The sequence below is a fragment of the Ochotona curzoniae genome, unplaced genomic scaffold (genome assembly GCF_017591425.1).
Source record: "Ochotona curzoniae isolate NIBS_2020 unplaced genomic scaffold, NIBS_Ocur_1.0 contig_2927, whole genome shotgun sequence".
NCBI classification, from domain to species: domain Eukaryota; kingdom Metazoa; phylum Chordata; class Mammalia; order Lagomorpha; family Ochotonidae; genus Ochotona; species Ochotona curzoniae.
In genome coordinates this window covers 5,179,243-5,191,345 of record NW_024465654.1, presented here as the reverse complement: position 1 = coordinate 5,191,345, position 12,103 = coordinate 5,179,243, and the positions used below count along the sequence as shown (strand labels likewise).

Below are 12,103 nucleotides of genomic sequence, written 5' to 3'. Positions count from 1 at the left end.
GGCTGTGTTGGCATACACCGTAGTTGCCCAGGCACTCATTGGCCCTTATGTCCCAGTGTACAAAGAGGTCCCAAAAGGCAGGAACGCCTTTATACTTTCCACTACTGTTTTCCCAGCACCAAGCCTGTGCAGACAGCTGCAGGAGCAGCTCGATGAACACAGATTAATCCAAAGAATGAATGAGTTTAGCACCTACACATTTGTAAAAACAAACAATAAATCCAAAACACACTCAAGGAGACATAGGGTTGCTTTTCACTTAGAGAAAAATGAATCATGCACACAGGCTACTCACAGGGAATGGCCAGCGAGTGTAGACAGTGCAATGCATGCAGGACAATTTCCTCTTCGTCGTGAAAGCTTTTTAATGTGCTAAGCAGCACCATGTAGTCTTTGTTCTCAACAAACTCAGTGAGCTGTTCCTCAGAGACTAAAAGATGAAACACAAACATGCTGAATATGCGTCAAGTGATATCAAAGTTTAATTAGTAAAATTCTTAAGAGTGCTGAGGGATGCAAGAAAGACAACAGACTTAAGCAAAAATATCCTCCTGTAAAAAGCCCTTGCAACGAATTTTGTAAAAAGAAAACATAATTCCAGTTTTTGTAAGTTAAGTTTGAGTAACCAAAAGCTCTGATAAATGCAGTTACCTGAACAGATCGTGGGGGAAACTTCAGGACAGTGGCTGACAGAAGACTTCAAACGGCAACATGGCTCTGCTGGCCCGACAGCTGTGCATGTGGCCAATGGTGAGTAATTACATGCCATCCGCATTATTTTCCAGACACCAAAAACTACTATTTTCATAACTAGAGTCTTCTCATCAAGCCAAAAGCCCCATTCAGAGTGATTTCACGAGATAGGAAGCTCAATAATATGAATTACACACACAGTAGCCCAAGAATATAGTACTCCCCCAAAAGTCAGAAAAAGCAATACTCTCTGACCTGCATTAGTTTCGTGGGGGTTTTTTTTTGCTTCGTTTTTTTGCATTTTTTTTGTACTAAAGTGTCCACATCCTACAGTGTAAAATTGCTCAGGTTCTTGTGGCATACACGTCATGCCACAGAACTTTCTCCTTTCATGGAGGAGTTGGCCACAGCCCACTTGCAAATCTTAAAAACTAGTGAAAAACTGTCCCTGCACCTGGGGAGAACTTAAATCCCATCACCCCAGCCCTCAGAGAAAGCAGCAAGTTCCCCATTCCAGATCCAGAGCCATGGTGTTCAACTGGGATGATTGTGGCGCTCACAGTGTTGGAGTGATGTGGCTCCCCTTGCTTCAGTTAACAAGTGCACCTAAGCTGGGACGCAGAGACTTCAGGCCCTTAGGGTAACAGAAGCACATGCTCTTTCCTGGCCTGTTCCCAAGGCTTGGCTACAGAGGGCAATCTGTCAGACCCCACTCTCTTTCACAGCTGACCTACAGTCTCCCAAGAGCTGGCCCAGGCCTCTGCCATTCTGACAAGTGGTGGGGTCCCTGCACTAAAACAGACTTTCTATTCCTACGCTCACACTAAATCAGTAAATCTGTGCTAGCATTATTTCAGATCCCACAGGAAACCCATGGCATTTACCTCTTTACCAAACAGGCAAACATGTAGATTCATATCATTTTCCCTTCACCCATGTTCTCATCCACTATTTTCTCTAATATCTTAACACTCAAGTATTCAAAGTCCTTATGGAACGACAAGGGAATAAACAGCAACAAATGATCGATTCTGTTCTTGCAGCTGACAGAGTGGTAAACACTAAAACCAGGACATACACCCAATCGTTCCTACCCAAACCCACAGCATAGGTGGTTATGAGGATGACACAAAGGGACTATCACACCCCAGTGACACTGACCTGTACAAGCTAGTCTCAGACAAGCTGCTCCTGCCTCTGACCCATTTCCTCATCACACCATTATAAAGACTGCATCAAGACTGCAATGAGCTCCAACATGACCTGAAAGCCTCTGTTGCCAATCGCAGTGCTGGGCTGTGAAACAAATCAACCTTCTCACCAATGCATAATCTCGACAGTTTCCTCATTCTTGACATGAAGCCTTTCGCAATCTCTAAGATCACTGGTGATGAATCAACATCATAAACCTAGCTTCACCTAGGCCTAGCTTCATGGTTTATTTGTTCTTTCCTCACAGCCACAGAATTGGGTGCTCAAAGTCAACCTCAGGCCTTGCTAAGGAGTGGCAGCAGTCAACAACGACCGTGTGCTCTGCAAGCCACAGATTAAATCTGCTGCACAAAAACAAGGGTATTTCTGATTTAACCCTCCAACCAAGCCCTTGACAGACAGCTCACACTTAATTAACAGTATGACTTCAGAGAGTCTTCTTGGAATGATATTCTACTTGAACCCGCTTCCTACGTCAACTCCCAAGTGCAGACTCCGGCGTCTGTGCGTACCTCTCTCAAACAGCACGTGCAGCGCTTTGCAGCCAAGCTTCTGGATCTCATCATTGGCTGGGAATGTGCGCATAGCATCAAATATCAACAGGAAAATGTCGCTCTCTTCCTCCAGGATCAGCAAAGTGATTTTACCTACAAGAAGAAGAACACACCCTTAGTAAGTGGCTGTCTTCGCACGTTGTGTGTTGATTACAATGTGCGGGCAATGAATGGTGGGCTTTTCTTCTTGTAAACCACTGAATTGTCCCAGATGCCGACCCTATCAGGCTCTAAGGTCTCTGAATAAATTCCCATTGCACCTTCCTGCGACCACCGAAGTCCCGATTGTTTACTCTATGCTACACTCCAGCGTGTCTCCCTCTGAAGCAGCAGCATCTTGACTTCCCATGGGCCCTGCACACCCAGAGCAGTCCCTCTTGCTGTCCTCAATGACACCACCACCCAGAAGAGAAAGACAGATGCTACGGAGTCATCTGTCGTATTCTGCCTCCCTGTCTTCTCATCTCACGTTTAACCAACCAAGACCAAGCCCTCAGGTATGCTAACAGGCAGCCCAAAACACTCCTTTACAACAAGGACCTTCCACTCCCATCATGTTCAGAGCCTCAGCACCTTGTACCTACAACATGTGAACACATTGCTTAGTTGCTGTGTTTTGCATAAACTTTTACCCAACTAGTTTACATCCTGGATTATGTTGTTAAAACATGTGGCCCTGTATCTTGCTACAGCCTTCCAAGACCTTCTCCATCCCCTTCACGTTACTGACATGATCCCGTACAAACTGACTCTCCATCTCTCACCAGCCCCATGTCATGCCATGAAGCCTGTTCCCCGTGGGTTGCACTCCTTGCTCAGTGCTACACATGAGCTGTGCACCTGTGTTCTCAGCTGCTATAGAACCCGAGGACAGGTGAGTCAGAGTCCTACAGTACAGTGACTTGCCATCCTGTGCACTGCCTTTGCCATGTGACATCACAGCTCACAGCAGCCCTGTGAGTCTCCTTGTTTATGCCATGTGATGTCAAAGCTCAAAGTCACACAGGACTCTTCCTTGGGATGGTGTTGCTCATAGCCACGTGTGAGTGTAAACATTTGGCCTGTGCAAAACTGAATTATTACTTTCATTTTATGGAATTTCAATTTAACCAAAAGGAACTACATGATTAGTCGCTCCTGAATTGGACAGCACAACACAGAGAAGTATTTAGAGAAATAATTGAAATTTAATGAAAGGTACTATAACAGAGAAATGAAAACCATCAAAGGAAAAGAGTAGCTAAACTCACTTGGAAGTTAAGAGCACACACATGAACTGCCTATGCTATGATGATGATCATCATCAGAGAGATAGTCAGAAATACTCATGAAATCAATCAATAGGCCATAAAAACAACTCACAAATAAACCTTTGATAAGTATTAACAATGAGTTTTAACACACATATATGCAACTTCATGATGGCTAAAAATTCTAACTACTGCATGGGAGAAATTTACCTTTTGGAAACCTATGTTCATCTCCAAATTCCCTGCATGCTAGAGATTTCCCAATATTTCTAGGATGGGGCAGTTTTCAGATCCATAAACCCTCGTCCTCCCACCTACTGCCAACTGGAGAAGAAACTACCCCAAAACAAAATCCTCCCCGAGGATAAGATCCAGATAAGCCCTAGCTGAGACCTGTTAGTCCTCACCATTAAGCCCCTGAGTCAAAGACTGTGAAGTAGTGAGCTCCTGCTGGGCTGTCCTGTCTCCCCTTCTTCCCACATCTCACTTTCTCCTGCAGGGTCTCGTTTGCAGAGGCCAAGGAGGGGTCCCCCAAGTCCCCCCAACCCCACATGCACTGGACTGCAGGTCATGTTGACTTAAAACACCCTCCATGCAGTCCAGGTCAGCCCTGCTGCTCAGAACTCCCCCACACAGCAAATGTCCAGCACATCTACACACTCCACTCTGCCCCCCACAGCCTCCAGGTAGCACGCGACCAGGGCAGCAGACCTGATGGGGCCCAGCAGATCTGGCACAACCCTCGGTCAGTGGCTGAGGCAACAGCACTGCATGTCTGTCTGCATCACCCAGAAAATTCAGACCAAAGATCCATTTCATGACCAGTTGGGGAAAGGGGAATTAGGGGTACCATTTGTAAAAGCCTGTGACACATCTGGCACATGGAGCTTGGCACTTGGCAAGCAGTCACACTGACGGGATGATGACAGTCACCACGAGACACATTTTAAAGATACATATGGAAAAAGATGCAGCCATGATCGGCAAGGATGTGAACAGCCACAGAGCCAGTGGGAATGCACACTGTGGCCCAGATGGTAGGAGCAACACTGACGATGAGAGAAGATGCAGAATTTTGGAAGTCACCCAGTTTTCAGTGACATTATGTCAGGACCCTAAAAAACTTAAAATTAATTCAACAAAGACTCAAATTTTGAAAAATTTGTATCAACATGAAAAAAGCACATGGGTATTACCTGAAGTCAGGAGGAGCTCCAAGGCCTTGAGCCCCACTGTCAGGAGGCGGACACTAGCATTGTGCACCGTGAGCATTCTCAGAATCAGCCTGCAGGTAGAAGGGGACAGGACACAGTCAGAGGTGCCCCTGCACATCACGTCTTCCATTCACCCGGGTTTAATTGTGTGTATCATTGTATTGAATTATGTGGGGTGTTTTTCTTCCCATAAACCTGAGCCAGGCTTATACAAATTAATGGGGAACTTTGGTTCACTTGATTAGTAAATAGTTCACAACATACACATAAATGAGATTGAGGTGTCTATCTTAACCCAAAGTAATTTCAATTGTCAAGTAAATGTCAATAAAGTAGAGAAAACTTAATAAGGAACTGCTAGAATCTTCAGAGAAAAGTGATAAACACTGCTTACTTTGCTCTAAATATTCAAACTCCACTGTCAACCATTTTTACCAATTCCAACTACAAAATACCATGAGTAGCTATACACATCGAGAACAAGTTCATTTTTTCCTGCCATGCCAACTTCTAATTCTACATGTTAGAATTTTAAACATGGCAAGATTAAGATTGTGTATAAATTACAAGTTATTTTGGATATTTATATCACTTTAAACCACAGGTTTTTTTTTTTTCTGAGAGAGAGAATGAACCCGGGGTGGCCATTCAGCCTTGCCATGAAGATCTGCATGGGGCACTCACATCCTGCTACAGAGTGCTTATTTGGAGTCCACCCCAGGTCCTAATTTCCTGCTAATGTGTACCTAGGAGGCAGCAGAGGCGAGCTCACGGGGTAGGGGCCCTGTCACTCACATGGTCGGAATTGGGTTCCCAGCTCCTGCCTCGGCATGTGAAGAGTGAACCTACGGATGTCTCTCTCCCTAGTTAACTAAATCTAAAAAGAAAGTCAACCTAGTACATCTACAGTATTTAATTAGCTCACATTCACAAGATTTTGCTTCCCAAAATATCAGTTCCAACATCTGATTTTGGTTTACACTGGCCTGCTGCCGTCTGGGTTTCCGTTCTTGGAGGAAGGCCAAGTTGACGGCATCCACAGCCTCGTGGAAACCCAAGACACTGCCCATCTGGTCTCTAGTCGGTAAGGAGAGGCAGAGGGACCCCTTCACTCCAGCCTCTGCAGCTATTCCCCGAGCACCCCGCCCAACCTCTACCTGTGCCCTGAAAACGAGGAAAAAAGCTTTACAGTAAACCTGTCCGTCTTGCTCAGGATTTCATTGCTTTGAGGCCAGAGTAGGGGATGCAATGAGGATTTGGCGAATGTAACAGGAACCAATGAATGAGTGAATGAATACATGAATGCTATTTCCTGTGTAAATATGGATGTCATTTAATACGAACAGTTGGTTTACACTGAAATATGACTAGATGAGCTCCCAATGGTCCCTGAGGTTATTAACTGGCTCATCTTGGGGCGGGGAGGGGAGGGCCTTAAAGTGCAACAGTAAAAATTACAGTTTTGCAAAATCCTGTGCCTCTCCAGTAACACATCATTACTGCTGAGGCAAAGTGACATTCACCACTTCCTTCCATGCAGTCAAGAAAAATCACATCAGGCATAAAGAAAAACTAATGACTGGAGATACTTTCTAAATGTGAAGAAACAGTTACCAAAAAACGACTTTCCAAATAATATATTCTTTGCAGAACATTTTTTCCCTAGCTAATTGTGGCTGAGTAAGTGGTCTCATGTGTGAAATCTGACGCTGCCACTATAAAGCTGAACTTCTCAGCTAACCATTAGGGTCCCCTCCACATGTGCCGAGAGCCACCGCTGAAATCAGAAAATACCCACGTGTGAGTGTGTGTGTGTGTGTGTGTGTGTGTGTGTGTGTGTGTGTGTGCATGCATCAATGCACTATTCACAGGCAGTAAAGCAGAACTGTTCACATGACCTTCAGGGTCCCTTGTACACGTCAAGAGCCATCCCTGAAACTCACAAAATACCCACATGTGAGGTGAGTGTGTGTGCACTATTCACCGGCAGTAAAGCATAAACTTGCAAATTACCACTGAGGAAACTAATCTTTCAGTTTCCACATTTTTTTTCAATAAGTAATTTCTACCAGTATCACTTGGGAGTATAAAACTCCTCATTTTAATTCTTGAGTAGTCACTACAGCTTAACTAATTCTACGGAACTATGAGATTATGTTCCTGTAGCATCCCCTGAGATGTTGCCACGGTGTGAAGCACCCCACAGCTCTCAATCACCGACTCAAGCAACAACATCTGTGATTCAAGGAGTTTTTTCAGAGCTGCCTTGAAAAGCCAGTCTACCAAGGAGAGGGCTGCCATTCACCTAAACACTCCGTGCAACCTGTCCCGCACGCCCGCCATACTTACTGATGAACTCCGAGCACCTCCCAATCATTGCCAACATCCTGGGGCCCCATCAAGCTTTGCATTGTATCTGGACAGACTTCAATTAGTTTGCACAGAAGTGACCAACCCACCTGGAAGAGAAAAAGGCAAATAGGGACTTTTTTGAAAACGACACTAATATAATATATTCAAGCAGAAGTCTCTTCATTTTTACTATAACAGGGAATTACATGATTTTAAGCAATCATCTTGAAACAATTTTGTGAAACACATACAGGCCATTTACCTAGAATACTATTTGAAAAGTCATGCTTAGAAGGGCATAAAAATATCTCAACATTTCTGAATGATGAAGAAAGCCGACACTCCTATTATTCCAATAAAATTACAAATGGTTTTAGTGGGCATTTCAGGATTGTTAGATTTTTTTGAATGCAAGAATGACTATCTTATTACTTTGTAAATCAAATTTGTGGGATTCATTTCCCATTTTTCTGAATTCTAATTCCAGGAGACATGCCGCGGTGCATCAGTTAAGATGCTGCGTGCGACAGCCCCACCCCACGTGAGCACCTGGTGTGAGTCCCTGCTCCACTTCCGGCCCAGCCTCCTGCTAATGTGCACCGAGCAAGCAGTTCTTACCTCCAGTCCAGGTCTCCCTGGACTCCACTTCAGCCCCGCCCTGCCTGCTATGTTCTTTATCTGACTTTCAAAGAAAATGAAAATTAAAAAAAAAAATCTGAAGTGGTTTGAATGGAAGAGGGGAAGCTGGAGCTGCTGCTGCTAAAAGGAGCTGGAGTGCCAACGGGAAAACGGCACTGTCAGGTGACTGACCCCTCAACTGTTACAGGGAGCAGAGAAGGGGTGGCACAGGAACACAGAGGGCACGGGACTCCTTCAGGACCCTTGAGATCTCTTTAGAACTTCTCAACCTCAACTGTGGACGCTTGCGAATGATAAGCGCTGTGCTCTCCCCCTTGCCCGGCATGATGAAACTGCCGACACGATGGAAACACACCTGCACCCAATGCACTTCCATCCAAGACCAACGGGAATCAGCTGCTCCGTACTTCTGAACAAGAACAGAAGGTTCTTGTTCCAAATTGAAGATTAAATTTAATGTGCTTGTCCTGCCAGAGCCCTCTCTAAAGTTAAAGGATCGTCACTTCTTATGTTAGGAAGAACTTGACTTGATGTGGTCAGAAAAATAAAAAAAAACAGAAAGTGCACTGGCCAGAGTAAGGCCAAATTGAAGCCAGGAGCCCAGAACTCAATCTGGATATCCCACTAAGCAAGCAGGAGCCATCACCTGCTCCCTTGCAGAACACACATTAGTAGAAGCTGGCATTGAGAGCAGAGACAGGCCTTTAGCCAGGCACTCTCAGGGATGTGGGCGGCCCAGGCAGCATCTCAACCACTGCACCAAGCATCCATCCTGCCAACAGCCAATTTTACCTGTATTTCAGTAGCACCTCCTCCTCCGTGTAAGCTGAGCAGGCATCAGCAATCTAGCTGTCATAGAAACCAGCTATTTTTGCACTTTCATAAAGCAAGACTCTCCAAGTATTTAAGAAAATACATTTGGAATAACACCCAGTGGGAAATTTTTAAAAACAAACAAACAAAAAAACCCACAGGGGATGCTAACCTTTGTGTCTCTACCTGCCTGGCTGTCCAGAGAAAACCTGCTTTGTTTTCACTGTTGTAACTGCAGCATCAGTAACTGCTCTGCAGAAACATTCAGCTGAGCGTGCAGTGCCTCCACAGAGCTTCTGTGATTAAAGGGAGTCTGCGCCGGCCGTGAAGCCAAGGTAACAATTGATGCATTCATCTAGTCAATTAGAAGCTTATCTTGCAAAGAAGGCTCCCTTCTGCACAGCCCCCACACAATGCAGTCAGCTGCTTCAGTTCATTTGGAAGATTCTACAGACTCAAGCATCGCACCCATGCACAATAGGAAAAAAGTCAAGCCACTTTCCTTCACTCTGGCCCATTCTCAATCGGAAAACTGTGTAGAAAAAGGGAATGTAATTGAGGAGCCCAGAAAGAAAACGGTGGGCAAGGAAAGCGGAAGGTCCGTGGGCTGACTAGCCCAACAGTGGCAGCAACTTGGAGCCCCGAGAGCACACAAAGATCCTGAAGCACCGCAGTCAGGAATAGCGTACAGAACAATTCTGAAACAGCTCTGTTGAAAAACAACTTGCCCTAACTCTTCACATTCCGCCAGTTTTTCTTCTCCTTCCAGCTACCTCTGCACATGGAGACAGCCCACACTACGCTGTCCTGTGGAGTCTGCCAGTATCAGCGGAGGTGCCCCTTTCCACACCGCTCTCCAAAGACCCAGTGTCACCGAAATGCGGGCCCCTTACCACGCAGAGCCACACTCCCGTATACTGAGCCGTTGTGTGTGCGCCTTGAATGCACTCAGCAGCTCATTCTGAAGGTGTGGGAATTGAGCCCCCAGCCCCTCAGTCTCACTCCGAGTTCCTCCAAAAGCAAAATACCCAACAAGATTTCTCAGAGCACTGAGCGACAAGTTACAAATTGTATCCTACACTCCCTGCAAAACATATGTACACATGGGCAGAGACCAAGCACTCTGTTCCCCCAAATCATCAACCAGATGACCCTTACTGACCGCCAGGCTGTGCCTCTGCTACTCCCTGGGCGAGGACACTGAGCAACATGCACACTACCCCCAAGCAAGTGTACCCAGCCCTGGGCAGTTCCCAGAAGTTGGAATGAGCGAGCATGTTCCAGGCTCCCTTGGTTTCCAAGAGTAGCACTAACTCCACTGGACCCAATATCCCCAATTTGGACAGGCTCCCAAGACCCCAAGGTGTACCAACCAGGGGCTTGTGGGCAGAGTGGCTGCCAGAACATGCAGCAATTGCTGGCAGAAGGCTGGTGTGAGTGACAGCAACCACTCAGCCAGCGTCTCAGGAAGCCTCAAATCCCAGGACAAAGCTCAAGTTAAAAGAGGCACCTATCTAAGACCAGGCCTCCGTCTTCCCCACTTGGTCTGCCAGCAGCCAGAACACCTACTGTCAAGTGGAAAGACTTCACGGGGGAAAGAGACATCAGCATACTTATTCAGCTGCCTGTGTGCCTAAGTCAAGGCAGCCAGACTCCTGGGTCCCACACACTCCATCTGGCCAGGACCAAGCCAGGCAACCTGGGTGAAGGAGTGGGGTCAACCTGCAAGTCCCTTCCCCCAGCGACAGAGACCAGAAAGGGCTCTCAGTTCCCCAAATCTCATGGGCTGCAAAGGAAGTGAGCACCTTGGGGAGTAACCGCAGGCGGGTAAGTCACTCCTGGTCACGCTGGCTCCTCTGGCTCCCGTCACCAGGCCTGCCGGGCCTGCCTGCTTCTAAAAGTTTCACTTCTACATGACTTTCAGCTGACAAAGGTGAACAAGCTCAACCCAAACAGGTGAGGGCAATATTAAGGTCTCCCGGTGTTGTGTTTAGAGTCTACGAAGCACAAGGAAACTCTGGGAGATGAAGAAGCCGGCTGCTGATTAGAATCACAAGCAGCTGAGATCCAGGGAGCCTGTTGCCTACCTGGCTCTAATGACTGCTAATTGCTCCCCTTGCCATGCCTTCGCAGCAGGTGCTTTTCCGGAAGGCTGCCTGCAAGCCGGGACGTTTTCCCGGTGGGTCCATCCTGATCCTGGGGACCTCCTCTAGCTGACAACAGAACCCACAGCCACCCACGTCTGCCAGCCAGCTTTATGCAGTGGCCTGGAAAAGCCAGATGGGGACGCGTCGGCCCTGGCCCCCTCAAGTCTAGTTCAGGATCTGACAAAGCTACCAGCCTCCGCCCCACCAGCTAAGGGCCAAATCTGGGCCACCCCAGCGCAGCGAGCAGCCGCCTCAGGGATGCGGCACCCCCTTCCCTCCCAGAGGAAGGCGGGAAGTGCCCCGTGTCCTGCAGCACCGGCGGTCCCTTACCTGCTGCACGCTCGCGACCCTCATGTACGAGTCCAGCACGATCAGGAGCGGCACGTGGAAGCTTTTGCCGGCAAACAACTTGGCGGCTACAAGAGAAGGGGGTGAGGGAGGCGAGGCTAAGTCACCGCGGCAGGACGTGCACAGGGGCAGGGCGGGCAAGGGCGAGCCAGAGAGCGCAGGAGCCGGGTCTCAGCTGGGTCTGGGCCGGGGCAAACTTGGCGGGGACCGTGGCCGAGTGCCGCGCTGGGGGCTTACCGCGCTCCGAGTACGTGAACACCAGTAGGTCCTCCAGGATCTGCACCAGCGTCTCGATCTGTTTGCCCTCCTGAACGTTGTTTAGCCTGACCAGCAACTTCTTCAGACTTTCCTCGTCCTCATCGTCGCTCCCTTGACTGCTGCCACTGCCACTGGCCATGGTGGCGCCGGTAGCCGGCCGTCACCCTGGGAACCCCGAGGCCTCGGGTGTCCCAGGCCAGCCCCGCGCCCCGCCGCCCTGCAAGGCCTCCTGCGCCCCTAGCCAGCCCCGTGCCCCGGCCGCCCGCGAGCCAGCGCGCGCCGCCCACGGGGCAGCCGGCCCCGCCCGGCGCGGCCCTGCCTCTCCCAGGCCCGCCCCTGCCGGACGCGGGCCGCGGCCTGCGTGGGGACTCAGCCCGAGCGGCAGCCCGACCGGGCCTGCGGGATGGGCCTGGGCGGCGCCGGATCCTGCAGGCGGTGGTGGGCGGCGCGAGCCGAGGCTCCGCGGAGCCCGGGACGAGCCCACCGTGCCCCGCCCGAGGTCTGAGTCTTGGGAAAAGGAAAACCGAAAGCCGCCGGCCCGCGGACCTAAGAATAGAAGCACCAGGCACGGAGCAGAGAGGCCGCCGGGGTCTGGATGGCTGTGCTCAGCGTTCCCCGTGTAG

The 12,103-nt window shown here is 48.7% G+C and overlaps 1 protein-coding gene across 3 annotated transcripts in view; it reads right to left on the bottom strand.

Annotated features, from left to right (window-relative positions):
* LRRK2 (leucine rich repeat kinase 2) overlaps nt 1-11,713 on the bottom strand; it is a 109,366-nt gene extending 97,653 nt beyond the window's left edge. For 2 of the 3 annotated variants that reach the window (XM_040978886.1, XM_040978885.1), the window contains exons 1-6: nt 11,460-11,713; nt 11,205-11,290; nt 7,273-7,382; nt 4,906-4,994; nt 2,418-2,552; nt 296-430 (exon numbers count right to left, since the gene is read on the bottom strand). In XM_040978886.1, coding sequence (XP_040834820.1) covers nt 296-430; nt 2,418-2,552; nt 4,906-4,994; nt 7,273-7,382; nt 11,205-11,290; nt 11,460-11,619 — 715 coding nt within the window. In that variant the 5' untranslated portion in view covers nt 11,620-11,713. The remainder of the gene's footprint in view (nt 1-295; nt 431-2,417; nt 2,553-4,905; nt 4,995-7,272; nt 7,383-11,204; nt 11,291-11,459) is intronic. The other variant, XM_040978884.1, reaches the window with a different exon arrangement.
* Between the last annotated feature and the right edge of the window lie 390 nt (nt 11,714-12,103).